Source organism: Linderina pennispora (assembly GCF_002104995.1).
Source record: "Linderina pennispora strain ATCC 12442 chromosome Unknown DL89scaffold_3, whole genome shotgun sequence".
In the NCBI taxonomy this organism is placed as follows: domain Eukaryota; kingdom Fungi; phylum Kickxellomycota; class Kickxellomycetes; order Kickxellales; family Kickxellaceae; genus Linderina; species Linderina pennispora.
In genome coordinates, this window is record NW_024468251.1 from 1,256,710 (window position 1) to 1,281,855 (window position 25,146).

Genomic DNA, 25,146 nt, shown 5'->3' on the forward strand with positions numbered 1-25,146 from the left:
CTCGGCAACATTCACGTCCATGATCCAAGGGCGTGCGGTGGTGAAAAGGCGACAAGGGGAGATACAGGAGTGTGTTTGGCGTCAGTGCTATTTTGGGGGGGGCGGGTGACATGATGGACCCACAGACTGCGGACACATGGCCCGCAAATGCTGTGGGTGTTGTGTGAGCCATCAATAGAAATGGGATTTTCTGCGCCAAAAATGTATTCTTCGCCTAACAACGTAAGGAACCACCCCATGCCTAATCCCATTGGATGTGTGTAGCTTTTCATGTGTAGAGCATGCAGAAATGCATGTCGGCGGCTGGTGGAGGAACCAAGTTTTATTTTGGGGAAGGAGGACTGCAACAAGTGTAAGCGAGATAGGATATAAGCCCTGCTTCTGATGAGCTCCACGCCAGGTATATTGCGAGCACCCCTGCTGGCGCAAGCGGACCGAGATATTGCCCAAATCCATGAGCCTGCAGAGCAGTGCGCATTATTTTTTGAAGAATGGCAGCCCGGCGGGACGGCACGATACCTTCTTCATCGTCGAGGGATGGGGCGGCAATCTGAAATCAAAACAATACGCTCCTTGTCGCAAACTTTGTTGTGCAAATCAAGGCTGAGGGCCTGCCGGTGGATAAAAATACAGCGGGCCGTCAGCATGAGTGTGCGGTGCTGGGTGGCCCTGGAAGTGAGTGTCAGTGCGTTTGGCAAGAGTCGCCGAGCAATAATCATCCTCTCTGCCCATCTCTACCCCGACCTTCCCACCAGGCAATGTCGATCGCTGTATTATTATCTGGCCAACCAGACCGCCAAGCAGCGAGCTCGGATGCTCCCAGCCTGCCTCGGTGTGGCTGAGCCGATGGTATTAACAATCAGCATCGGTAATTTTCCCTAAACTGACAGACTGCGTGTACACATCGCTGCGCTTTCACACCGTCCCTTCCATGATGTGGGCTGATGATATTAATAGGTGTCTGAGGTTCTTTGCACGCACCGCCTTTATGGCTGCTCCTGCTGGTCTCTTATAGTGCCAATAATGGCTGCTTGGGTAGACTGGAAATGCTGGGCATGTTCGGAGTCACCCGTTGGGCCGCGGCATGTGGTCACCACACACATCCGGGGCATGCCGGCAGCCATGTCGCCGGCATTTCCTTGTCGGATGATGCGACCTCCACCTGGGCTGACAACAGGGCGGCCTATTTTTTATCCCTTGTTTGCTATCGTGATGGTTCTGGGAAACCCGTCCCTGAACCCGCAGCTCAACTCCGCCGCTGATTTATTTCCATGGTAAGGCCACTGCACAGGGGCATTCGGCAACAAGGCTCCATCAGCCATGGAAAAGACACAGGGAGGTGTATATCGATTGTCGTGGCCATTCAGCGCATATACACCGCAGCTGCCTTGCCCTCTGTTGCACCAGAGGCTGCTGTTCCTGGGTCCGGGTTGAATTATACTGTTTCGACCAGGGGTGGGGGTGGCGGCCCCAGAATTATGCGGGTAATTAACCCGTGGCCCCGCCATTTGATTTTTTCTTTCTGTGAGCCTTGGTGAGGTGCCAAGGGTGGCAACTTATAAAAACTACACCAGGTCGCCATCGCCATTGCCAATGGCGCTGGGAATATGTAGGCACTCCATATCTTTTCCCCTTTTCAACCCAGCTAGTCATATTGTAGCATCCCTATCACTCCTGTCCACCCGTGCGGCCATTCTTTTTAAAGCACCTCTCCTGGCTCCCTGTTTCCGCCCAGCACTCGAATGCGGCCGCTGATATCCGAGTTGTAAAAACACCACCACTTTTCTTTTCCATTTTTCTTTTCTCTTACTTCGCCACCAGGCTATTCAGAATCTGTCCCAGGACAAAAAGGCATTCCGCCAGAATCTAGCACCCATCAGCTCTCTTTCCTCAGCTTCTAGCTCCTTGTAACCGCTCACAGCTGCTGCCTCATTCCTCTATTTGCCTTTTTTATATTCTGTCCATTATAGCTCGTATTTACTATTTCATTTTTGCGCACGATCTTCTCACCCGGCCCCTGTTTTCTGTCACCTACCAGCAAAAATAAAATAAAGCAGCCATGGTGAGATACGCACTTGACCAGCCCACCGTGGCCCCAAGTACGTTTGTCCCTCCCAGCGACGAGCCGCTGATGCCCAATGTGCTGAGCTCCGAGAGAATCCACTCCAGCGACACCAGCAATCTCAGGGCGAGCCAAAAGCAATTCTATAGCCCCAGCTGGATGTCGCCGCCGCGGACGCATGGCAAGACCAAGATGCCGGGCTGGCAGTCTGTGCCTGCCAAGGAATCCCGCCCCCAGCGCATTCGTGCTACTGCGCGCCCGCTGTCGGCTCCCAAAGCCACCACATGCGGCATTGGGCGAGACGGTGGGCGGATTAGCAAGCGCAAGCGCAGAACGCCCACGAGGTCACTGTCTGCGGCTTCTGGCAACAATAGGCAAGCAGGGGCTGCGAGACACTGCGGGTATCTTACCTTGATGACTACCAGCGTGACCCCATGGGGTACTCGCGCGCCCTGATGGATACAGAGCGTTTCAGGGACAGCTCCAAGCAGGTTCCAATGCCGGCGGGGCGCCATGCGGGGCGCCATTCTCTTCTGTCTCGCAATGCACTGTCGTCGTCGTCGTCGTCGTCATCCTCATCTCATGTACCCTCAATGGGTACCACTAGAAATGCCATGGCCGACTCTCCGCGCAGCGGACACAACACGAGAAGCACCTCATTCCACTCGCTAGACCACGGGTCGCTTGCAATTCGGCAGTCGTCCATCCCCCAGCTCCCAGCTATCATACTGCCCACCAGCAACTTCGAGGGCGGCGGGCGCGCAGAGGCTGCGCTGCGCAAGAGCGCCTCGGCGAGCATCGCGCTGTTCCTCGATGGGTCGGCGGGAGCCTTGGACTGCCAGTGCATATGCGAAGGGGGCACATGTGCCATCAGCTGTTGGCGCAAGTGAGGGTGGCTTGCAAGTGTCTGCAAGGTCGAGCACGCTGATGATACCATCATCTGTCCCGCCCACGCCGCTTGTGATGGCCCTGCACTCGTCAAAGTCCTCCGCTGCGCTGCAGTTCCAAGATGCGGGCAAAGTCATGGTGACACCGTCACCCGTCATGGAGGATCTGCAGATTGTGTCTCGCGGCTAGCTCGCCTCGCAGCATTCCCATGGCCCGAGACGACAGCACTGTTGGTAGCCGCAGCACCTCCGTAGGGCCCGTACCGCCGCTCCAGCGCCCCCACAACGTCAGCAAGCGATGTCAATCAGTTCACCACCGACGACATCAGCCGCGATATCTTCAACCTGCGTCCGCACACCAATTCGTGCCCGGTAAAGTGGGCTAAAGGTAAGCCAGCACCTCAAACTATGTTTCATGTCACTCCAGCTCCTCCCCAATCATACCTTTTCAATGGCGCAATTCCACGCAGATGCGCTGGGCCGGCATCTGTGTGCGCGTGTGTGGATGCTTGTAGCTGCTGCTATGTACCCGTGTTCCTTTTTCACTTTCCAGATTCCCACCTGCGGTGGCACCGCTCTTGGGCATCGCCACTGCTCTCCCCCGCCTACGTGTGACACGTCTGATTGCTGACTGCTTCGACAGTTGGATGATTTTCCCGCTATTGCCCTCATATTCGACTGCAGGCTATTATGTCTGCGAAGGTTGACGAGTTCACCAACAATGGTGTCTCCTCCCCTTTCCCCGGCACACATATATGCTGACAATCGAGGCACGCCATTCCATTTTCACTGCTCCTGCTACTGGCGCCTATTCTGCTGAGATAATGGAGGCATATATATTACGCCGCTCCCCGGTTCTTTGCGCATGCGCTCTTGCTGTGCGCGTACATAACAGGCATGACAATGCGATGCGCCGCGATTCGCTGGACGCTCCCAATTCTGCTGTTTCCGAGTATACCGCAGGCATGCCCTCGTACTGAGGGCAGCCAGCTTTCGCCAAGCATATCGCCTCTTTTGGTACGGCTGTGCATGGGCAGGAGAAGGCGCATTGGCTGCTGGAATTGCACCAGCAGCAGACACATTCCTCGTTTTTTCTACGCCCATCCCTTGCCACCAGCGCTCTATTTCGGCACAACCTCTGTGCCGGCTATATGTATGACGCTGATTGCTTCTTCTCTTTCCCCCACTGTACTACATGTGAATCGCTGCAGTGTGCCCAAGCAGTTCCCCCATCCGCCAGTTGTTATGCTGATATCAGTCCTGATCGCCCTCCCCCTCACACTGCTGCATCTCCTCCACAAAGACGCAAGCGAGTATGGGCAATTCCTTTTTTTGCGGATCCCACTTGCACGTGTAATCTCAGCCCGCCCTTTGCGCCCATGCCATCACTTTTCTACACGGCGCTATCATCATGTCATCTGAAAAATGGTACTAGCCGAAGATGACATGTGTGCCCATTGTCTCCCGAGTCCAAAAGAGCAGCAGCTGGCACAATCCCCCCTTTCACCCTGCCAGGATACTCCTGGTTTATCAAATGCATAAGATCAGCTCCTGGCCGTCATTTGTGTTCACATCTGCTGAGGCAATCTCTATGTTCCGCAGTGCATTTATTGCTTCTATTTTTGCCTTAATCTCCGTTTCGGCGGCAGCAGCAGTCGCCTTTGAGCAACCGCACCACGGGTGCCCGCTGCCACTCTCACCCTTGTTCATGTTCAATTTTCCTTGCATGCTCTTGTTTGTGCCAGTTTCTCCGAGTTGGAAAAGGAGGGTGTCGCCTTTTCGTAAACGCTGCTCCAAGACAACTTGCTGCTTTGCACATTGGCTACATCCACACATGCGCTGCGGGATAATATTGCTGCAGAGTCCACCGAGCCCCACTTTTCTTGCACCCTTTTTTACTTGGGCGTAGGCATTATGCACCATTGCTATTCGCGATTGTATTCCAGCCGCACATTATGCGCTAATTATGATGGAAAAACTTGCATTCTTTTCTGCTGGTTGTGTAGCTGCTCCAATGGATGTGTCCGGGTACCCAATGGCTGAGGTTCTAGCACCAGCCGAGCGCGACTGCTGCTCTATCTTGCGACTGCTGCCCGAACAGTACCTTACCATCAAGCAATCGCTAGTGCGGGCTGGGCGTACGCTGCCTGAGGGTACATTCAAGAAGCGCGATGCCCAGAAGCTCTGCCGCGTCGATGTCAACAAAACGAGCAAGGTGTTTGAGTGGTTTGTGAAGCTGGGCTGGATCCCGTTCGCAGCAGGCAAAGCTCAACACCACCCTGCTCACTAACAAAACTCCTGTAAAGTGCATTGGAATCATCAAGGCGCATGTCTTCGCATACGCGTGCGTTGGCTATGGCGATGTCATTAGGACGTGGCCAGTCATCTCTGCCGCCCATGCTTGTTCAAATTGCTCTGCAACCCCCTCATCACATTCTCTCCCCTATCTCCTGCTTATCCCTGCCTTTCTCACTTCTTTTTTTTTTCTACCTTCGTAACCAATCTGTACCATCATCAGCCGACCTCAAAATTCAAATAAAAGCGTGTATGTACCTCGCAAATCTAAACAGACCTTGTGTACCATGGGGAACACACTTGCCAGTTGAACCAGCACAGTGCGTTGATTTGCAGCAGCAGCTTGACGGCGTCGTTGTGTACTTGCTTCAGACCAATCCGTGCCAGCTCACCAACAACCTCGTCCCGACTGCTGTTTATCCGCCTGGCCATTGCGTTTGGTGCCAGGCAGCGCTCCAATTCCATCCAGCAGGAACCTGCGCAATCTCTGCTGCATCAGCTTGTAAACAGGGTCATTCACCTCGAGTGTCTTGTGTACCAGTCGCTTGACCGACTCGCTGTTGCTGGCCGGCAAAGCGTCGTGCACTGCATTGGCAATCTCTGCAATCGAAATATCGGCCGAGCGCAACATCCCCAGCCACTGCTTGGTCAATTCTGGCAACCGCGCCGAGGCATTGGGCACTTGGCGTGCAAGGCTGCCATAGAGAATTCCCAGCGCTGTTGCAGCGAGTACGACCTGGATCTCGTTCTGGAAGGCGCGGATCCGACCAGTATCCATTTGCAGCGTGAGCGGTAATTCCTTGTCATCAGCCAGCGTTGGCGCAAAGCACAGGTCGAGTATGGATTCATGGAATATGTGGTGCGCTGTTTGCTTGGGTCGATCGGCTGTGCAATCCCCGGACCCCTCACGCTCCTTTGCCGCCCTCATCCAGTCGCTAACTAGTCCTGCTGCCTCCTCAGCTTGCTGGCTGCCAAGGATCTGCGAGATCTTGGCGCGCTCATACTCGACTGCATGGCGCATCAGCCAGGGTCGCACAACTGTCTGTAGCTGATAATTCAGCGAATCCAAGCGGATGTCGCGGATCAGCTCAAGTATCTGCCGTGTAATGTCTAGCAGCGATTGGATTGACTCACGAGTAGAGAGATCTTGCAGGTCCAGACTGTCCAATGCCGTGGCCAGCGCAGCAATGGCGCTGTCACGTACTGGCGCGCAAACTTGGCGCATCAGGTGCAGCGCGAACTGAACTTTGGCGCGCACATCCAGTGCACCAGCTCTAAGCTGCTCACCCATCCACTCGGTGTTGAGTTCACGGTCAAGGGATTCACGCAACTGGCCATGAGGCGGAACAATAGTCCGGAGGTCGCGCTGCAGTTGCATCAGAATCTGGAGGACATGGCCGCTTTTGCCCGCCTCAATCTCCTGCGCAATCCTGTCAAAGAACGCCTTTATAATTGCCCGCTGCACGGCGCCAGCCAGAGTATTAGAGCCTGCAGGTTCCAGGCGCATCTCGGGGTTTAAAACCAATTCATGCGCGAGTCTCGCATCCTGCAATGCTGCAGATGCCGATAGGTCAAAGTGTCCTAACACCCGGTCGACATCCTGCGATGCTGGGTCAGCTACGGCTCTGGTCAGCGTTGCTGAGGGATGGTGGTGCGATACAGAAACGCCACTCAGCGCTGGAAATTCTGGCTCCAATTCACATGCATTCGTGTCTGAGCCCGAGTCATTGGATGGCTGACTCGTAGGTTTCTGATGCAACTGATGTGTAGCAGCACTCGCTGCCTGCCCAATCATGCCTGCCCCGCTGGCATCGCGGCTGCCGTTGATAACGTCACTCTGTGCATGCGGTATGCCGGATGATACCATGATGGAGGGCGTTTGTGAGGGCTGCGGGTCGGCATATGTCAGCCGGAGCTCATCTTGCCGTTGCATCAACCTTTCCACTGCATGGCTGCCCCCAAGCATGCGGATCTTGTCTACCAAATTGTCGCGCTGCTCCTTGATTCCCTGCCGCCAGCCCTCATCACCAGCGCCATTGGTGCGCCGCTGTACCGACTGCCACAGACGGTCGAGCTCCAGGTAGTGCTGTTCCATGGTTGCCAGGAGCTCTTGTGTGTCCTGAGCGCTTCCAGGACTCGAATGCCGAGTGGAAGGCGCGGAAGCTGGCCATAAACGCTTGCTGCTTGTCAAACCATGCTGCTTCGCGCTTGACGAATGAGACCTCAAACTGCCTGTACATGCGCACCATCGTTGCTGCCGATGACTCAATCACTGAATCCATGTGGGAACTGCCCGTGATCAACCCTTGAGGGTGTGCAGCAAACAAGTACCCGGCCACAAATATGCGCCCCGGAAACTTGCACTCAGCGCTTTCTGCCGCTGGAGTGTGCTTCAACAATGCATTCAGCAATATACTCGAGCCACGGGTGGTTGCCAGACTGCGCATTAGCCGGGCAGCATCCTCAAACTGCATCTTCTTGATACGCGCTACCGAAACCTTGGCTTGCCGCCATGCATTCAGTGGCTCCTGTAAATGCCTGTACCTCCATGCACGCTGTATCACTGTTGCTGCTTTGACTCGCTGGACTACCTCAACTGCTGGCTCAAGCCTGATAGAGACTTCTGACTTTGCCGGCTCTGAATCGGCTGCTGTGGATTGCATTATGACAGAGTTATTGTGACCACTGTGTTTGCGCTGCTGATGTTGTTGCTGCTGCTTCTTTGGCCGCCCATTCTTGGATATGATGCGTCCCAGAATCCTGGTAAGCACCGAGTGCCGCCTAGAATGAGTCGACGACCCAGAGCCCTGGCTCTCGCTGCTGTTACTGTCTCGACGAGGTATAGTCATTGAAATGTAAATTCGTACTGTACAAAAAGGTGCAATGTATAGAAAAGAAAATGAGCAAAGCAAAAGGCTGAGAAATCTGCCAACAGTTGCTTCAGTCCTCTGCTGCTGGACATTGAAGCAAACGTGTATTCCGGCTTGACTAGTATGGAAAATTACTCGTGGACTGTATCAGGCTTCTGGCACATGCCTGGTTCTCATGGCAGCCAAGCATTGCCCAGACGAAGGTAATTAATTAGTGTCCGCGTGGGCCCCATGGGATTGCAGTGCTTGCGACGATGGCAGCGTCGCTCGCAAACTATACTTATATACACCACCAGCTGTCTTGATATCGACAGAGAAGGACAATGCTGCATAAAAGAAACCGGGTTGTTGGCAGCGCTCCTTGCGGTTCTGTATGCTGACAAATCATCTAATCTTTCGTCATGTATATTCGAGAGCGGTCGTGGGGCCTTGGGGCGTATGCTTTTCTCGATGTAGTAGCGAGGCAGAACGCAATTCCACTGTAATCTCTTCGAGACTCTTCCCTGATGTCTCTGGAATCATCCAGAATATAGACCCAATTGTAGAACACATCAATGCCGCATAGAACCAGAACACGCCAGGAAGCGTGATGTTGAACGCCAGCTGCAGGAACGACACGGTCCAAGTATACGAAAACAGCCAATTGAATATGGCTGCAACACCGCTAGCACGGCTGCGCATCGCCTGGCAAAAGATCTCTGACTGGATCACCCATGGAATGCTGCCCAAGCCAAGCGTGAACGTGCCTAGGGAGAAAATAATGGAGATCACCGCCAACCAGCTGCCAATGTGCTCGCGTGCAAAATGCATCTGACAGCTCTCGGAAAACACTACAGCAGTGGTGGAGCCTGCGCTGCGTGCAAGGCAAATGCCTTCTGCCGCAGCCCACCCGCATGACGTGTCAAGCAGGCAGGCTCCGCACCGCGTGTAAAGCGTGCAGTCAGCCTTGTTTATCTGCTCGAATCCGGTGATGGTCACGAATGCACCACCCAGTACGACGAGCCCCACAGCCATGGCCACAAATGAAATCAACAGCAGACGCTTGCGGCCAATTCGGTCTACAACCCCGAGCGAGGTGAGCACTGAGGCTACTTGCACACAGCTCAAAATAACCGTAGGTGCCTGGGTGAACCGGCTAGACCCGCTCACTCCGATAACCTGGAACAGATATGCCGAGAAGTACTGAAGAGAGCTGAATCCTGACGACTGCTTGGCGGCCTGGAGAATGCATGCAATCGCGAGGGGCCTTGCATTGGCTCTCGAAAACAGCTGGCGGAAGCTTGCGCATTTTTCGCTTTGTATCACATCGGCAATTGCATCGATCTCACGCCTGACTTCGGCAGCGTCCCATGTCGCAGGGCCATTGAGCATTGAGATAACCTTGCTGGCTTCGTCCACCCGGTTACGGAAAATCAGGTCGCGTGGAGAATTTGGCACAAAAAGCACCATCAGCACAAGCAAAATAAGGCTGGATACGGCGCAGAGAGCAAACACCCACCGCCAACTGTTATTCAATGTTGCCAGTGTCGCAATCCAGCAAAGAATGAACCCACCCAACATGCCAACATTGATCCCAACCATATTGAAGGTGATAAATAGCCCACGATGAGCCTTGGGTGATATCTCGCCAATAAACACAGGTGCGATCATGGTCGAGATGCCGTGTGCGACACCAATAATTGCGCGCCCGACGATGCACATGTAGAACGACGAGGACATAGCAGTGAGCAGAAACCCGACAATGTAGACACTCGAGTCAACCAGCAGTGCTAGTCGCCGACCCCACTTGTTCCCGAGCGTGATCATGAAGATGAGGCCACAAATAGCACCCAGCATTGTACTTGCGCATATGAATTCGATCTGTAACGAGTCTAGCCTGAAATCGCCTTTCAGTGCAGGAATTGCAACTGCTGTGGTCTACACATAGGATCGTCCATACAGCCAGTGTTTACCATATGAATATTGTTCAGCCCAGCACGGCAGAGGCATAGTCTCCATTGCTGTTGTCGGCCTTGCTTACCGCTGTATCCAACCCGTACAAAAGTCCGTATGATGCGATGATCAGGGCAATGTACGTCGTCCTTTGCCGTGCGAGTTTGCTGAAATTGGACATATTGGGTGATGGTACTGAGGATGAATTACTTACAAAAGCAAAGACCGATTGGAATCTGTGTGCTGGATGTAGCCGCTTTAATATGCCTTTCTCTTCTAAACACTGTCTAGACCAGCCCGAGCAATTCATCTGGCTATCTCTATTCGGCATGGAAACTCCATAGAAGGGCCGGCCAGCATGACTGACAGGGCTACCCACTATTTAATACCAGCACTCTAGCTCCGCATTTGCTCTATTTTAGATTGGCCATGCGCCACGGCAATATACATTAAATGTATCGACAAAGTCATCAGAGAAGATGAGAGGGGTGTGGTAAACGGTGGCTGCACTTGCCAACAACGCACATATACGTCGTTGGGCTTATATGAGGTGGCTATCACATCAATAGGAGAAGAGAATTAAGAGGTATGTGAAATCATGTTCCTGTCATCCCTGCTACATCAGAAGCCCGATGGCAATGAACGGTGTTGCACAGCTGATGCTCTCTACATTTTGTGCTATCATCCACTCTCTCAAGGCTAAAAGCTGCATTCAAATGAGGACACAAGGAATGTATTACACGAAAAGAGAAAGAAACGGCTGGGCCTGTATACGCTTTTGAATTTACGAGCCGCGGTAGGTAGTGTACGAGTACGGGGCCAGGTTAAGCGGGATGTGGTAGTGGGGAGCAGGGGTATCGATCTCAAAGGTCACATCAACGAACGGGTAAAACGCCTTCTCGCCGTGCAGGGCAAAGTACGTCTTGATGTCAAAGCGCACAGTGTAGACGCCCGGCTGCAGAACGTGGGTGGGCTCGAGCAGAGTCGGGCAACGACCATCGCTGTTAGTCACGCCGCTGCCAATAACCTGGCTCAGACCGGTAGCTGCTGCCTGCGAGGTCGAGGCGTAGCTGATGGTGATGGGCACACCCTGGGCGGGCGAACCGCGAGCGGCGTCGAGAACGTGCGAGGTAATGGGGCTGACTCCTCCCATGGCTGCTTGTAAGAGTATAGTGAAAAAGGACAAAGAGATAAGAGAAACAAAGCAGAGCCTTTGTCAACAGAGCGGATCGCTCTTACACTGCTTTATAGAGGGGGTTCTGCGTGTTGCGAAAGAGCGCAGGCGACGGGTGCTGTGAAAAGCGGAGAAATTCCCCGCGCGCAGCGGCCATTAAGTCTGGAGCAAAAGGCTGGAGGTTCTGTCAGAGATATCCAGCCACCCAGCTGATCGTATGCCCTGGATCAGATCACTGGATCAGACTCGGATCCAGGATAACCGGCAACTTTGGATACCAGGAGCCATGGGTGCTACCATGAAACCGAGTACTAATTATTTGATGGCACACAGCCCGGGCAAGCAATGTACAATGTTTCTTTGGCTCAAAGCCAGCAGATGTTTTTCGAAAGCTGCATTTGCAATAAGCAAATCGTTAACTCGCTCCTTACCACAGCTGATCCACATTTCTTTTCCACTTACCATCTACACGGATCATAAAAATGTATATAAAACTGTATTAGCATGGAAAAGAAAGGAAAAAGGTTGATGCATAGCATATGCGTCAGCACTTACGAGCCACGATAAGTAGTGAATGAGTACGGAGCCAGGTTGAGCGGGATGTGGTAGTGAGGAGCAGGAGTCTCGATCTCGAAAGTAATGTCGGCAAACGGATAGAATGCCTTGTCGCCAAGCCTGTTTGTGTAAGGTCTTGATGTCAAAGTGGACAGTGTAGACACCACGCTTCAGAACATAGCTATCTGGGAGCAGTGAGTTGCAACGGCCGTCGGCATCGGTAGTGCAGCGAGCAATCACTCCGGCTGTCACCCTTAGGCAGCAATTCGTATGAGTTCCTGGCATACTTGAGGGTGATGGGCACACCAGATCCAGGGAGACCGAGCTTGGCGTCGAGGACGTGCGTAGTGATAGGGCTGACAGCCGAGACTGAAGCCGCGAAGGTGTAGAGAGCAAAAGCGGAGAGGTAGGCGAGGGGGCCCTTCATGATTAGTGAAAAGTGAGAGGGCAATATTGTTGGATGAACTGGCTGTTGATGGCATAGAAATTTTTTGAGCTTTTTACAAGGTAGTGCTTTTCAGAAGCCACGATGGAGGCTGTTTTACATCTAGAGATTGCCACCATGCACCAATAAATCCCCCGCACCGATTTCCTGGAAAACAGCCATTCATGGTGTGAGTACATCTTTCAAAGGCAATCGTTGAAAATGGCAATCACAATAACACATTGCGGCTGCCAACACGTTGACAGAATGTGTCTGATAAGCACGAGCTCACATTTTTCACCTCACTGGATGGCTTCTATTTCTTTGTTCCACAAGAAACAATGGTGAACGAAACTAGCGTATCAGCAGATTAGAAGCTCTCTATGCTGTTGCTGCGAGCACATGTGTGGAGGTAATGAGCGAAAAGGTATGAAATAGTTTTGTTACAAACAGTGCATCTCGAGAATTTAGGAGTTGGAAGCAATTCACATGCAATAATAGTTGGACACAAAGTAACGATATGCACCACCACCCTCTGTGAACTTGGTGGCACCTGTATTACCTATTTCATAATATCATAAACTGCCTGAGCAAGCAGAAGATAAAGAGATACCATTATGAGAACTGATGATAATGGCATTCCACAATCTAGTTCAATGTAGGTCATGGGTAAATTAAAGGGTCAAGTTGAAGTAAATAATAAGCCAGCTTAATTTGTATCAAAATATCATATCTACCCGCCGTATATATGTATTGTAGCAATGGGCCCTTATGTAGTTAGGCGGTTTGCGTCGTAGCATAACATGGTCAGGTGATGGGGAGTTGGTGTATTGCATTCAAAAAGTGATTGCGCAAGAATACCCGAGAAAGGCTGTAAAATGGGGAATATCCTGTTTAAAACAAAGGTTAAATGCCAATACTAAACATTGAACAGTGACGCGACAGTACTTTTGGAAACAGCGGGCAAACATTCGAAGTGCTCCCAAATGGCTGATATCAGTAACGCGGTGGTTCTGTTGAGATAGTTATCTTAAAGCCATTTCCACAATGTGTCTGCAACAAAACACTGGCAGCCTGGTTAGTGGCAATTCCTAACACCAACCAACTGCTGAACACTGCACCCTATGTATCACACCATCGCTGAGTTACACGTGCTCCATTCTATGTGGTCTAACGAAATTTCCCCATTTCACCAGCAGATCTGCAGTCTAATTTCCGCCGACTATCCCAGACGGGACTCCAAAACTAGCTGGGTATATGCTGCTTTTAAATTCATTCCGCTACGTTGGGCTGATCTACATTCCAATTGATTAAACAACCCACCATGATGGGCAACTGGTTCAAGGTCAGCAGCTGGTTTCCGCTAGTAGCCTTTGCAATATGTAGATCATCCGCTCATTCTTGCTGCTATTGGGTAACAGCACTTTCCTAACATTTGCATTTCAAACCACGAAGCCCAGTACCCGTGTGTATTAGCACGAAAAGGAGAGGACAAGGAACTGCATTATGACACACTATCCGGCGCTTACGAGCCCCGGTAGGTAGTGAATGAGTACGGAGCCAGGTTGAGCGGGATGTGGTAGTGAGGAGCAGGAGTCTCGATCTCGAAAGTAATATCGGCAAACGGATAGAATGCCTTGTCGCCAAGCCTGTTTGTGTAGGTCTTGATGTCAAAGTGGACAGTGTAGACACCACGCTTCAGAACATAGCTATCTGGGAGCAGCGAGTTGCAACGGCCGTCGGCATCGGTAGTGCAGCGAGCAATCACTCGGCTGTCACCCTTGGCAGCATCGTATGAGCTCCTGGCATACTTGAGGGTGATGGGCACACCAGATCCAGGGAGACCGAGCTTGGCGTCGAGGACGTGCGTGGTGATAGGGCTGACAGCCGAGACTGAAGCCGCGAAGGTGTAGAGAGCAAAAGCGGAGAGGCAGGCGAGGGGGCTCTTCATTGTTGACGAGGGATGGGAGGATGGTGACTATTGACGAGCTTTATTATGAAGGGACCAAGGGTCCCTGAGCCTTTTATAAGCCAGCACTGGCTACAAGTCGCAGTAATGGATGTTTTGGCGGAGATTGCCGGCAAAACTAAATATTCCCCGCGCCGATTCTCTGGAAGCGATCCCTCCTTGGTGCAAGCACATCTGCCAATTGCAATCACAGACCAGAAACCACAGCATCGCGGCATTAGATCAAATCAGCGTGTTGACAAAGTGGTTCCAGCAAGCACAAGCTCACGTCTGGCTTTCTTTTTTTCAAAACTTCATTTTTTCCCACTCTCGTATTTCTCGCACTTTTGCACTTAGCCATGAGCACATCGATTGACACACCACACAGCTCACAGTTAGAGGGTGAGCGCAGCCAAGGAACAGTAGTCGGCAACCCGTCGAGTAAGTTTGGTACTCACAAAGACCTGGAGCTAGTCGAAGAGCAGCGCATTGCAATGCTGGAAAACTTTGACATGGAGGTTGAAGACAAGATCCGTTCGATGCGGGCACAGCTCGAGGCAGACAAGCAGGAGCTGATTTTGAAGGCCGAGTGCGAGATTGCCCAGCTCCCAAAGCACGTGCGCGAGATGTCCGTTAAAGGTGTTCTTGGACGAGTTTGGCGGTGACATCCATGCAGCCCTGCGCAGCGCACTGAGGGTTGACCAGCAGGGGGTAAATGGTATGTTTGACCTCCCCGAAGTCCCGGCAATTATCCTTGCCAGGACAAAAGATGACCAGGACGCGAGCCCGACCCAAGGCTTAACCATCTGGCTTCATTACATCACACCCTCCTCATCGATTTCCTTTTTTGTATAAACACTATCCCTCCGCTGTCTCAATACACGTTGCTTCCAACGAGTTTGCTGTTATCGTGCTCATTGAAATGTACATGTTGGAGCAGATGCTGGACTTGCAGCGATATCTGGAGCAATGGATGGAATATAGAGCATGCCTACAGCACCAGAACTACAAAGGAAAAGATACAAAATGTGTGCGGGCTGCTTACTACGATGTAGTAGCCTTCCTCTGCTCCTCACGCTGGTACTCGGTGCTTGTGTACTGTGAGCTGTGCAGTGGCTCATCACCATCGCCAGCGACGGGCGCATACTTGACACGCACCTCTTGGAGCCGCTCGGTAAAGTCCTTCTCGGCCATCTGCTTCGCCACAGCCTCCGAGCTGACATTGCTGATGCGGCTATTCAGGTCGCTCAGGGCGGTATCACACACGGCCGACCACGAGTTCAACACGCTCAGCATCTCGCGCAGGTCCGCTCGGCTTGCGTCGCGGCCGACTACAAAATCAACTTCGACTAGGCGGCGCTGCTGATCCAGCTTGGCTGAGAGCAGCCCATTGTAGATGGACTCGATGACTAGGTCCTCCATCTGCTGCTCGTCAGTGCATTCCAGCTCAGACATCAGGTCGTTGTATTGCAGGACCTTGGCGTGCGATGCAAGTGTGACCAGAGTCAGGTACTTGAGCTTCTCCAACTGATGCCCATTGATTTCAGGCAGCTGCTGCGAAAGCAGCTTGTAGTCGCTCAAGGTGCCGAATGAGAATATTTCCAGGAGCCTCAGATACGGCTTGAACTCGTCCGACTCTGCCAGCTACAAACATAAAGGGGGTGGTGGGTTAGTGCAGCCATGGGCAAGGCGTGGTTTTGGTTACGTGTTGGCCTACTTTTATGCGCAGTCGCCGTGGTCATAAATTCACGCAGCCACGTCACCAAGGCGTTGGCAGCCATAGACCTCTTTTTTATGACCAGGCTGACGTCTCCTTTTGTCGTACCTTTGCAATGGGTGGTGCTTCCAGCAGCCGCGTAAAGTGGAAGAGCGAATCGTTTTCAAGAGCATCCAGAATAATTCGCGCGGCCGACTCGTTGGTCGCGTTTTTGAGTAGTCCCAAGTAAGCGTCCATAGAAAACAAACAGCAAATACAATTGAATTGAAGGAATTGAGAGGAGAGTGAGAAGTTCAAAAAAAAAAAAAAAAGTCGAAGAGTTGTCAAATGCAGGCAGCCGGCTCCGTACAGAGAAATCAATCCCTCTTGGTGATGGTAGAAGTTTAAGGGACTCAAGGCGGTTATAAGGGCAATTGGCACTGGGCTCCCAAGGCTGCGCTTTTAAGCATGAGAAGAACCACTGGCTTTGGCAATGATTGCAATGGCGGAGGAATTCATGCGGTCATAAGAAATGTGGTTGATCTAGCCCGTGGACGCATGTAGGCGAGCAAGTACGTATGACACCGCATCTGCTGTTTGGCCGGCCGCTCAACTGCAGCCATGTCTTTCAGCAGCGTCGGGCATACCGGCGTCCCGAGAACCAGTCATTCAGGCTGCTCCTCTACATGGTTGATAGGAAGTCGATCAGTCCGCGGACTATTTGTCCCTGATTCCGTCAGAAAGATTCTTTTCTGTCAAGAACCCTGTTACAAAAGTTTAACGACTTAGCTGCCTATTTAGTATATTCTTTGTATAACTCGGAATACACCATGGATACAAAATACTGGCTGGCATTTGATTAGATCCACGATATATGGTTTCGGAACAGAACCATGGAATATCCCGATGTAGTGCCTGAGTAGCTGGTTCTACAAACCAAAAATAGCAAGAATACACCTGGAGGAACAAACTGGCAGCAAAACCATACCGACCTACGTCTTCTTGTGCATTGGGGCAGACCTGTGCGCGCTTGCCAATCCCTCTGGCTACGTAGAGCGGATTGCCTGAAGTCGCAATACCCGATTTGCATGAAATGGACGGGGAGCCGGCCGGGCAGTCAACTCCACCAGGTATGGAAAAGCAGGAGCTGGTGGGTGTGCTGGCAAGATCCAGCTGCAATGGCCAGTGAAGAGGGTATTAGGGATGCAGTGTGCTGGTGAGTGCTGGTTGCGCCTTCATCTGGTCCAATGCAGCCACGGACGTTGGCTACCCGCATGACCACCGTCTGCGGAAGTCTGGCACTATTCTCCCATCGGCAGTATGCACTCGTGCACAGCACAAGAATGTGCAAAGATGCGCAAAAGCACGGTGCCCAGTTTGGCCCATCGCTCCCGTAGAGTGTCCGAAAGCAGACTCGTGTTATGGCCAGATTAACTTAATAGTGAACTTTATTAGATGTACTATACACATGGGCTCTTAGAGACCCAAGTTGAGAAGGCCAGCTGTGATATTGCAGTGCTGGCTGAGCGAAGCTCACCATTTGCCAATATGACTGGTGATGAAATTACATGCGCGGTTGATGCCATTTTACGGATTATACACTGGCACATGCATGCTAGGCAGAAGGACAGTCAAGTACGAGCTGTCTGCCCTCACATCGCCTGCTGCATAATCTGCAGGAGCTGCTCCTTCTCGCGTTGCAGTTGCCGGATGCGCCGGACCAGCTCGGTCTCGACCATCGACAGGTCAAACACTGCCTGTGTGTGGTGGCCCATCTGTGTGCCTAACAGCAGCAACAGCAGCAGCAGCAGCAGCCGCATTACATCGTAGTGATGCAAGAGTGCCAGTGCGCAGGGGCGGGGATGCATATGAAAGGGAGGGAGAAGGTGTCAGGGTGATTAGCGCATGGATTCCTCTTTACAATTGCTCGGCGCCTGGCGTGACCGCAGACACATGAGCGTCACCGCGACTGCGGATCTCCAGATGCTGCTCATAAGCGCCAGGCAGCGGAACGAGCTACCCTGCCACCTGGCATATTAATAATGCAGTGCCGCAGCGCCAGCACCGGCTGCGCAACACGTAAGCGCACATTGCCAAGATCAAGGAGACTGCTGCTGCTTTTGCCGCTGCCGCTGCAGCACCAATTGCTCAGATGCCAGCTGCCATCGATTTGCATCGATTCCCACATCCGGCATATGAACACCAGCTGCAATCCCTCCCCACCCACTCAGCACTACCTGTGCCATTGGGGGAGAAGCCGCAAGTGCACAGGCGATAGTGGTGGGGGTGCACAATAGCCTCAGGCTCAAACGTCGCACACATGCCGACTCACACATCCAAAAACTCAGCTCTTACCATAGTGCTCGGCGTCCGAGCTGAATCCCGACGACGCACCAGACATGACGCCCGCCGAGGAAATGGCAGCCGGGTCAGTGGCAAACAGCGACGCTAGGGCAGCAGCGCCGATGCTGGCGGCGTGGCGGTGCTTGGCAGCGCGATTGCGCTTCATCTTTTGCGCAATCTTGCGGGCAACCGCCTTGCGCACCAGCTCGTCTCGATGCTTGGAAGTAGTCATTCTATGAATGCGTCTTGTTTTTGGAGTTGAAGCTTGGTTAGGCCTGGGGTGGAGAAACAGAAAAACGCGCAGTATGCGGGAGGAGGCTGGCAACTAAAACCAAGAGCTGTCTGGAGCAATCAGAAAACCTGGGAAAGAGGCGGTTGAGAGTGGAGGAGAAAAACCGAAATTGACCAGGCCCAGCCGGAAAATCAAGCCTGGCTTTTATACGTCGCGGCGACTAGCAGGAAGGAAAATACACCAGGAGGCGTGGAGTTGGCGATCAAAGCCATTTAAGGCGAATGAAAAGTTCTCTGTGCCTTGTGAAGTGTGTGGCAGCCGCACTAGCGTATAGCCCGCGATTCGGCCACTTTCATAAATTCCCTGCTGCCCCCTCTCGGTGATACTCGTCAGCTGTAATTACATATCGCATCTGTTATCTACGTTCTCACCACTCAAATTTACGCATTTTTGCATCAGCGACAACAACCACGGGGGAAGGTGCCTGCAGCAATGAATTGGGTCGGAGGAAAGAGGTAGAACGATGCATCTCTAGACAATGTTTCTCGCAGCGGCTTCTTGCTCCACACGTCTAGTCTAGTGTCAAGTCGCTACAACCATGTCCTATCTGTAGCAACCAGCTCAAGGCAAGGGGCAACATCAAGGCCCGCCAGCAAGTTTTTTTTGCGCTCCGCAGACAGCGACGCGCTAGCCAGTCTGAACAAGTCCGCAGGCATGTGCAGTCGACAGCAAGTGCCCGAAATAGTGGGCTAAAGCGCATCAAGGGCAGCTTTGACATATTTGCCCTGGTCGGAAAGGACGAATGTGAGTATACGCATGGAGGAACTGCGCGTGACTCCATTGTCTCGCTCCCGAATCACTTCTGCTGCTGCAGCGAAACTTTACGCGGCCAAAGAAAAAGATGCAGAATCGTAGCAACCATTGTAGTAGACAAGGACTGTGTACATTGACGTCTCTCTCAATAACTACAATTGCGATTCCCGCCTGAGTCCAGCTACTGATATCTCCCTCTGCGCGCACCGCGGACCTTGTTTGAATGGCAGGAATTCCCAATTGTGTAGACATCAGGTGCACACCAGGTGAGGCGACAAGCTCGCCGGGTGCAGACAACGAAGGTAACACCCACACATCGGCGTTGGCGCTCTTTTGACAGTTTTGCGCATTGCACATACCCACTAGCATGTCTGAATTACTTTTCTGTAGATGCAAGCATCTCCGCAGCACCTGCGACGGGTAACTGGGGTGTCAAAGCTGTCTTTTGATTCGAACAGCACCGACAGATACAGCAGCGACGAGGAATGCCGATTACGCCATTTCAGGCCCAAGCTGCCACCACACCAAAACCCGGCTGCTGAGCTCCAGATGCTGGTGGCTCAGGCTGCAAGCAGAAAACGCGCAGCTACAAAACCAGATCGCCGGCTATATTGACGGCTCGGCTCGCCCAGCCGACTTGTAGCACTCGGCTCCAAGGTTTTTGGTGAAAAAAAAAAAAAGTTTCTTTGCTTGATCTCAATTGCCTGCCGCGCACGTCAATTTTTTCTTTTGCAGCTTGTCTCCCGGCTTTTCTACACATATCCCTTACAAAATACCCACACAAAAGACCATGGGCTCTGACATCAAGCGCAAGACACGCCGCGGAAAGCGCGGAGGAGAGACTAAACGCAAGGCTCATGAGGATGGGCATGAGCAGAACGAGGTACTGGATCAGACGCCGGCACCCGCAGCCCCGGCCAGCGACAGTGGCTATATTCCGCCGCCCATGGACAAGCGGCAACAGGGACTCGCTGTTTTTTGAAGACCGGTCAGGTGCGCGGGAGCCAATGCAGGTGGACGAGCAATACAACGAGCAGGACGAGTCGCGGATCACACCGGCATCCTACGGCCTGGTCAACCCCGACCTGCAGCACTACCTGAAGAGCTGCGAGGCAATGCTTGACAGCGCTTCCTTTGAAAACTCCGAAGACCAGGACATATTCGTAAACAACGTGTATTCCTGAGGCCAAGAACTTTGAGCTGCAGCTGACCACCGACCACGAGTGCTCACGGATCCTCGAGAAGCTGTTCCGGGTTTCGCGCGACTACCATATCCGCCGGTACTTTGCGCTGACACGCGACGACACTCTGCGCCTGGTCATCCACCGGTTCTCGTCGCATGTACTGCAGTCGCTGCTGCTGCTGACGGCATCGGCGCTCGAGCGCGAGTGCCGCGGCGAGTCCAGCGATTTCCCGCCTGAGAGCGATGACCAAGAGGATGGCGTGCGCACACCTCTGCCGACCTTTGAGCAGCTTGTGCTTGGGCTCACCGAGATGCTGAAGCCACACTGGCAGTCGCTGATGGTGAACGAGTACGCGTCGCACGTCCTGCGCGTCCTGCTGCTGGTTCTGGCGGGCGATCCAATCGAGGATCCGTCGTCCAAGGCGAAGAGCGGCATCAAGAGCCGCCGCTCGACAAAGTACATGGAGGACCGCAACGGCCTGCCATCCCAGGACAAGGCATTGCAGCGCAAGCGCAGGGTCCCGGAATCGTTTGGGCCAGCACTGGACCAGCTCCTGCGTGAGCTTAGTGACTCCATTGGCGACGCCGATGCAGCGCATGCTGGCCAATGACAAGCTTGGCAGCCATGTGTTGCAGCTCATGATTACGCTGCAGGCAGCACGTACCAGCGTTGAGTACCCTGGCTCGCTGCTCGACAAGCTGCTAATGGGTCCTGATCTCTGACGAAGTCGACCACGAAAACACGCGACGGGACAATTATATAAGGAGCATGCTGGAGGACGTGGTCGGCTCGCACTTCCTGGAGATCACGCTTCGTATTGCGTCACCAGCGCTGCTGCAGCGGCTCTACACGCGGTACTTCCGCGGGAGCCTCAGCGAGCTGGGATTCCACCCGATCTCGAACTTTGTGGTGCAGAGCCTGCTGTCCAATGCCAAGAGCCCGGTCCAGCTCAAGTATCATGATTGAGGAGATCGAGCCGCTGGTCCATGACCTGCTGTTCAAGAACCGCCCTGGTGTGATCCGTGCGCTGATCGAGTCGTGCGTGCGCCTGAAGGCCGGGTACAGCGAGCTAATCAACGCGCTGAACAAGGGTTTGGGCGCGACGACCACGAACGAGCGCAAGGAGCTGATCAACCTGCTCGCGTTCCTGATCACTTACCAGGACTTTGTGCGTGCCGACTACAACACGCTGCCGTTCAAGCTGCAGGGCTCCTTGATTCTGCAGGCGCTGCTGCAGTTCCCGGTCGAGGGCATGCGGCCGATTCTCGAGAGCTACTTTGCACAGGAACCGATGAAGATCTACTCGTGGGCCAAGGACCCGAGCGGGTCGCACATCGTCGAAGCTATTATTCGGTCACCGCAAGTGCCACTCAAGCAGAAGCGCCGGATTCTGCGCCAGTACGAGAGCCACTATGCTGACTTGGCGATGCGACAAGTTTGGATCGCGTGTGGTCGAAGCCTGCTGGCAGTACTCGGACCTGAAGTACAAGGAGACGATCATGGCAGAGCTGCTGCAGCGTGAGACCCAGCTGAACGACAGCATGTTTGGCCGTATTGTCGCCAGCAAGTGCAAGCTCGACCAGTACAAGCGCAGGGCCGACGAGTGGCGCGAGCGTGAGCGCGGTAATGAGCGCAAGAAGAACATGTTTGCCGACATTCTGGACGACACTGGCCTGGTTGCAGTTGGTGCCGACGACAGACGACGACGTGTCTGATGGCGGGGAAGGAATCCGGCGGCGCCTTGGGTGCACTCGGATTTGCAAAGTCTGCTGGTGGGAAGAAGGGCAAGGCCGAGGTAAGTAGCCAGGATTCAAAACGTCAGCATTATTTTGCCTTTTTACAAATGGTGCCCATTGTACTGAACTCGTGTTGTTGTTGTTGGGCCTCTCTGTAGTCGAATATCCCAGACGAGATTGACTCGCTGTTCAAGAAGCGCGGACGCTCCTCCTGGCAATGAGCCAGAGGCAGACAATGAGGTGAGTAGCCCGTCCAGCATACGTGAGGCGACGCCCAGTTGTTTTCGGCAATATATGAAAAGTTGCATTTTGAAAGTGACGAAATACGGACTAATGAAGACACTCGCCCCGTTTTCCTTTGTAGCCAATGCAAGCCACCGGCGATTCGCCAGCTGCCAGCCTCAGCGCCAAGGGCGACAAGAACCTTGACGCCGTGCTGACAGCCATCTCTGGTTCTAAGAAGAAGAAGAGCAAGTCCAAGAAGGACAAGAAGTCTGAGGACGCATACAGCAAGAAGGACAAGAAGCGGTCTAAGAAGGAGAAGGAGGCAGAGCGCAAGAAGCGCCGCATCTTCGCTGGCTAAGAGTCGGTTCTATTTTTACACAGTTCCAATGTCATCCAGACTTGCTGTTTATTGAATCCACGAAGGGGGTTGTCAACATAGGATTGATGTTTGTGTGTCTCGACAGCATGGGCGGAGGGGATTTCAGCTGTTTATGTTATGCGATGTCTGGGAGACGGCGATTGAGCCAGCGGGTTCTGTGGCAAAGACAAACAACTCGTAGTCACCGCCATTCCATGCATGCACAAGGCAGTGGTGGGCCACCAGGGACAGGCACAAGATATGCATGACAATCTGCTGTTCTATCGAGTCTAGGTGGCTCAGTTTGCCAGTTTGCAGCGCGAAGGATACCCCCAGCAACAGCGTACCGCTGGTATTCTTGTAGAGTCGGACGCGTGCTGAGCGGGCAGGTGTGTTCGGAGAGACCCGTAGAGAGTACTGGCTATTCAGGCTTTGCCACAGGAATAATTTTTTGTTGGGCTACTCTTCATTTGTTCTAAACTGGCTTTGATCGCCAACTCCACGCCTCCTGGTGTATTTTCCTTCCTGCTAGTCGCCGCGACATATAAAAGCCAGGCTTGATTTTCCGGCTGGGCCTGGTCAATTTCGGTTTTTCTCCTCCACTCTCAACCGCCTCTTTCCCAGGTTTTCTGATTGCTCCAGACAGCTCTTGGTTTTAGTTGCCAGCCTCCTCCCGCATACTGCGTGTTTTTCTGTTTCTCCACCCCAGGCCTAACCAAGCTTCAACTCCAAAAACAAGACGCATTCATAGAATGACTACTTCCAAGCATCGAGACGAGCTGGTGCGCAAGGCGGTTGCCCGCAAGATTGCGCAAAAGATGAAGCGCAATCGCGCTGCCAAGCACCGCCACACCGCCAGCATCGGCGCTGCTGCCCTAGCGTCGCTGTTTGCCACTGACCCGGCTGCCATTTCCTCGGCGGGCGTCATGTCTGGTGCGTCGTCGGGATTCAGCTCGGACGCCGAGCACTATGGTAAGAGCTGAGTTTTTGGATGTGTGAGTCGGCATGTGTGCGACGTTTGAGCCTGAGGCTATTGTGCACCCCCACCACTATCGCCTGTGCACTTGCGGCTTCTCCCCCAATGGCACAGGTAGTGCTGAGTGGGTGGGGAGGGATTGCAGCTGGTGTTCATATGCCGGATGTGCGAATCGATGCAAATCGATGGCAGCTGGCATCTGAGCAATTGGTGCTGCAGCGGCAGCGGCAAAAGCAGCAGCAGTCTCCTTGATCTTGGCAATGTGCGCTTACGTGTTGCGCAGCCGGTGCTGGCGCTGCGGCACTGCATTATTAATATGCCAGGTGGCAGGGTAGCTCGTTCCGCTGCCTGGCGCTTATGAGCAGCATCTGGAGATCCGCAGTCGCGGTGACGCTCATGTGTCCTGCAGTCACGCCAGGCGCCGAGCAATTGTAAAGAGGAATCCATGCGCTAATCACCCTGACACCTTCTCCCTCCCTTTCATATGCATCCCCGCCCCTGCGCACTGGCACTCTTGCATCATTGCGATGTAATGCGGCTGCTGCTGTTGCTGCTGTTGCTGCTGTTAGGCACACAGATGGGCCACCACACACAGCCAGTGTTCGACCTGTCGATGGTCGAGACCGAGTTGGTCCGGCGCATCCGGCAACTGCAACGCGAGAAGGAGCAGCTCCTGCAGATTATGCAGCAGGCGATGTGAGTGCAGGGCATGCTGCACTCTACATCACGCTTGCTTGATAAGGCGGAATAGGCACAGTATATTGAAGATCGCAGGTGTTTTCTGGGGAGTGAAGAACCTGGGTGATTGGCATTAACCATGCGGTTCTGGCGGCACCTGTCGAGCGGCACCTGCAATTGTATTTTTTGTTTATCTTTCTTGCAGCTCACCGTGCGCTGCACTGACGGTGGTGAAGATGGGCACAGCCAGTTGCCTCGTTGAATTTCTTCTACATCCTACTTGTATGATACAGAAATATAGCTAAAGCAGCATTTTTTTTCGAACCAGATCCTGGGTATTGTGCAGTGATGGGCAGATATGCAGAGGCGAGGTTTGTTGCTAAGAATGTTACCGAGCGATATTCATGTTTACAAAATTATCTTGTCAACACGCTAACGATCGGTGATTGGCTCTGCAGCACGTTGCAATAGCGAGCTGAGAAACAAAGATTTTTCCTTCCCCTCAGCAAGCATCATGTCTAGAAGAACCAGGACCATTTCTCGCCTCCCTGCTTTTCTCATTCAAAGTTTGTGCAGTTTATTTGTATTTACAAAAAACCCCCTCCCACTAGCATATCGCGAAGCAGTCTGCAAAAGGCTTTTCTGGTCCATTACCTTTTCCTTTTTCTTTCATAATACCACACAGACTTGTTCCAATTAGTTTCAAGCAGGGTGAAGCGAATCAGCAGGGCACAATGAGTTCCAATGACTTTCTCAAT

General features: G+C 53.0%; 11 protein-coding genes across 11 annotated transcripts; 4 read left to right on the forward strand and 7 right to left on the reverse strand.

The window, feature by feature from the left end:
• The first annotated feature begins 336 nt into the window (after positions 1 to 336).
• Positions 337 to 964, forward strand: DL89DRAFT_265909 (uncharacterized protein). Its single transcript, XM_040886880.1, has one exon. It carries the CDS (start codon positions 646 to 648, stop codon positions 880 to 882), a length of 237 nt encoding a protein of 78 aa, XP_040745745.1. The 5' UTR covers positions 337 to 645; the 3' UTR covers positions 883 to 964.
• Positions 965 to 2,059: 1,095 nt separating this feature from the next.
• On the forward strand, positions 2,060 to 5,239 carry DL89DRAFT_291512 (uncharacterized protein; the record flags this gene model as incomplete). Its single annotated transcript, XM_040890209.1, has 5 exons — positions 2,060 to 2,412; positions 2,442 to 2,903; positions 2,950 to 3,124; positions 3,205 to 3,337; positions 4,956 to 5,239. 5 exons carry the CDS (start codon positions 2,060 to 2,062, stop codon positions 5,237 to 5,239), a joined length of 1,407 nt encoding a protein of 468 aa, XP_040745746.1.
• On the reverse strand, positions 5,017 to 8,304 carry DL89DRAFT_265910 (Tcp11-domain-containing protein). Its single transcript, XM_040886881.1, has 7 exons — positions 7,420 to 8,304; positions 7,109 to 7,370; positions 6,985 to 7,081; positions 6,866 to 6,957; positions 6,379 to 6,844; positions 5,721 to 6,354; positions 5,017 to 5,668 (listed from the first exon to the last, which is right to left on the reverse strand). The coding sequence occupies exons 1-7, from the start codon at positions 8,091 to 8,093 to the stop codon at positions 5,512 to 5,514; spliced, it is 2,382 nt and encodes a 793-aa protein (XP_040745747.1). The 5' UTR covers positions 8,094 to 8,304; the 3' UTR covers positions 5,017 to 5,511.
• Positions 8,305 to 8,513: 209 nt separating this feature from the next.
• Positions 8,514 to 10,227, reverse strand: DL89DRAFT_282407 (general substrate transporter; the record flags this gene model as incomplete). The annotated part of the gene is made up of 2 exons (XM_040889685.1): positions 8,514 to 10,031; positions 10,135 to 10,227. 2 exons carry the CDS (start codon positions 10,225 to 10,227, stop codon positions 8,514 to 8,516), a joined length of 1,611 nt encoding a protein of 536 aa, XP_040745748.1.
• Positions 10,228 to 10,830: 603 nt separating this feature from the next.
• Positions 10,831 to 11,199, reverse strand: DL89DRAFT_244649 (Hydroxyisourate hydrolase; the record flags this gene model as incomplete). Its single annotated transcript, XM_040885070.1, has 1 exon — positions 10,831 to 11,199. One exon carries the CDS (start codon positions 11,197 to 11,199, stop codon positions 10,831 to 10,833), a length of 369 nt encoding a protein of 122 aa, XP_040745749.1.
• Positions 11,200 to 11,767: 568 nt separating this feature from the next.
• Positions 11,768 to 12,202, reverse strand: DL89DRAFT_265911 (Hydroxyisourate hydrolase; the record flags this gene model as incomplete). The annotated part of the gene is made up of 3 exons (XM_040886882.1): positions 11,768 to 11,882; positions 11,929 to 12,028; positions 12,063 to 12,202. The coding sequence occupies 3 exons, from the start codon at positions 12,200 to 12,202 to the stop codon at positions 11,772 to 11,774; spliced, it is 351 nt and encodes a 116-aa protein (XP_040745750.1). The 3' UTR covers positions 11,768 to 11,771.
• Positions 12,203 to 13,658: 1,456 nt separating this feature from the next.
• Positions 13,659 to 14,253, reverse strand: DL89DRAFT_265912 (transthyretin family protein). The gene has a single exon (XM_040886883.1). It carries the CDS (start codon positions 14,148 to 14,150, stop codon positions 13,725 to 13,727), a length of 426 nt encoding a protein of 141 aa, XP_040745751.1. The 5' UTR covers positions 14,151 to 14,253; the 3' UTR covers positions 13,659 to 13,724.
• A 194-nt stretch (positions 14,254 to 14,447) lies between these two features.
• On the forward strand, positions 14,448 to 15,225 carry DL89DRAFT_265913 (uncharacterized protein). The gene is made up of 3 exons (XM_040886884.1): positions 14,448 to 14,779; positions 14,802 to 14,885; positions 14,917 to 15,225. Exons 1-3 carry the CDS (start codon positions 14,507 to 14,509, stop codon positions 14,947 to 14,949), a joined length of 390 nt encoding a protein of 129 aa, XP_040745752.1. The 5' UTR covers positions 14,448 to 14,506; the 3' UTR covers positions 14,950 to 15,225.
• DL89DRAFT_321382 (uncharacterized protein) lies at positions 15,192 to 16,124 on the reverse strand (the record flags this gene model as incomplete). Its single annotated transcript, XM_040891277.1, has 2 exons — positions 15,973 to 16,124; positions 15,192 to 15,791 (listed from the first exon to the last, which is right to left on the reverse strand). The coding sequence occupies exons 1-2, from the start codon at positions 16,099 to 16,101 to the stop codon at positions 15,192 to 15,194; spliced, it is 729 nt and encodes a 242-aa protein (XP_040745753.1). The 5' UTR covers positions 16,102 to 16,124.
• A 3,822-nt stretch (positions 16,125 to 19,946) lies between these two features.
• On the forward strand, positions 19,947 to 22,798 carry DL89DRAFT_265918 (uncharacterized protein). The gene is given in 10 exon segments (XM_040886885.1): positions 19,947 to 20,157; positions 20,216 to 20,403; positions 20,423 to 20,932; positions 21,009 to 21,123; positions 21,143 to 21,357; positions 21,383 to 21,850; positions 21,885 to 22,097; positions 22,142 to 22,210; positions 22,310 to 22,372; positions 22,516 to 22,798. The coding sequence occupies 9 exon segments, from the start codon at positions 20,022 to 20,024 to the stop codon at positions 22,370 to 22,372; spliced, it is 1,977 nt and encodes a 658-aa protein (XP_040745754.1). The 5' UTR covers positions 19,947 to 20,021; the 3' UTR covers positions 22,516 to 22,798.
• Positions 22,799 to 23,750: 952 nt separating this feature from the next.
• Positions 23,751 to 24,674, reverse strand: DL89DRAFT_112087 (uncharacterized protein). Its single transcript, XM_040883114.1, has 2 exons — positions 24,271 to 24,674; positions 23,751 to 23,923 (listed from the first exon to the last, which is right to left on the reverse strand). The coding sequence occupies exons 1-2, from the start codon at positions 24,527 to 24,529 to the stop codon at positions 23,784 to 23,786; spliced, it is 399 nt and encodes a 132-aa protein (XP_040745755.1). The 5' UTR covers positions 24,530 to 24,674; the 3' UTR covers positions 23,751 to 23,783.
• Between the last annotated feature and the right edge of the window lie 472 nt (positions 24,675 to 25,146).

Bases quoted from the DNA above. Each gene is read 5' to 3' on its own strand.
- DL89DRAFT_265909 (XM_040886880.1), top strand. From the start codon at position 646: ATGAGTGTGCGGTGCTGGGTGGCCCTGGAAGTGAGTGTCAGTGCGTTT.
- DL89DRAFT_265910 (XM_040886881.1), bottom strand. From the start codon at position 8,093: ATGACTATACCTCGTCGAGACAGTAACAGCAGCGAGAGCCAGGGCTCT. The intron at 7,371-7,419 runs GTTTATGGCCAG...GAGTCCTGGAAG, and splicing joins TGGTTTGACAAGCAGCAAGC to CGCTCAGGACACACAAGAGC. The intron at 6,958-6,984 runs GTCAGCCATCCA...ACTCGGGCTCAG, and splicing joins GTTGCATCAGAAACCTACGA to ACACGAATGCATGTGAATTG.
- DL89DRAFT_265912 (XM_040886883.1), bottom strand. From the start codon at position 14,150: ATGAAGAGCCCCCTCGCCTGCCTCTCCGCTTTTGCTCTCTACACCTTC.
- DL89DRAFT_265913 (XM_040886884.1), top strand. From the start codon at position 14,507: ATGAGCACATCGATTGACACACCACACAGCTCACAGTTAGAGGGTGAG. The intron at 14,886-14,916 runs GTCCCGGCAATT...CCAGGACAAAAG, and splicing joins GTATGTTTGACCTCCCCGAA to ATGACCAGGACGCGAGCCCG.
- DL89DRAFT_265918 (XM_040886885.1), top strand. From the start codon at position 20,022: ATGGGCTCTGACATCAAGCGCAAGACACGCCGCGGAAAGCGCGGAGGA. The intron at 20,933-21,008 runs GTCCCGGAATCG...ACGCCGATGCAG, and splicing joins CATTGCAGCGCAAGCGCAGG to CGCATGCTGGCCAATGACAA. The intron at 21,358-21,382 runs GTCCAGCTCAAG...ATCATGATTGAG, and splicing joins TGTCCAATGCCAAGAGCCCG to GAGATCGAGCCGCTGGTCCA.
- DL89DRAFT_112087 (XM_040883114.1), bottom strand. From the start codon at position 24,529: ATGGTTAATGCCAATCACCCAGGTTCTTCACTCCCCAGAAAACACCTG. The intron at 23,924-24,270 runs GCAACAGCAGCA...CTGCCGCTGCAG, and splicing joins CATCTGTGTGCCTAACAGCA to CACCAATTGCTCAGATGCCA.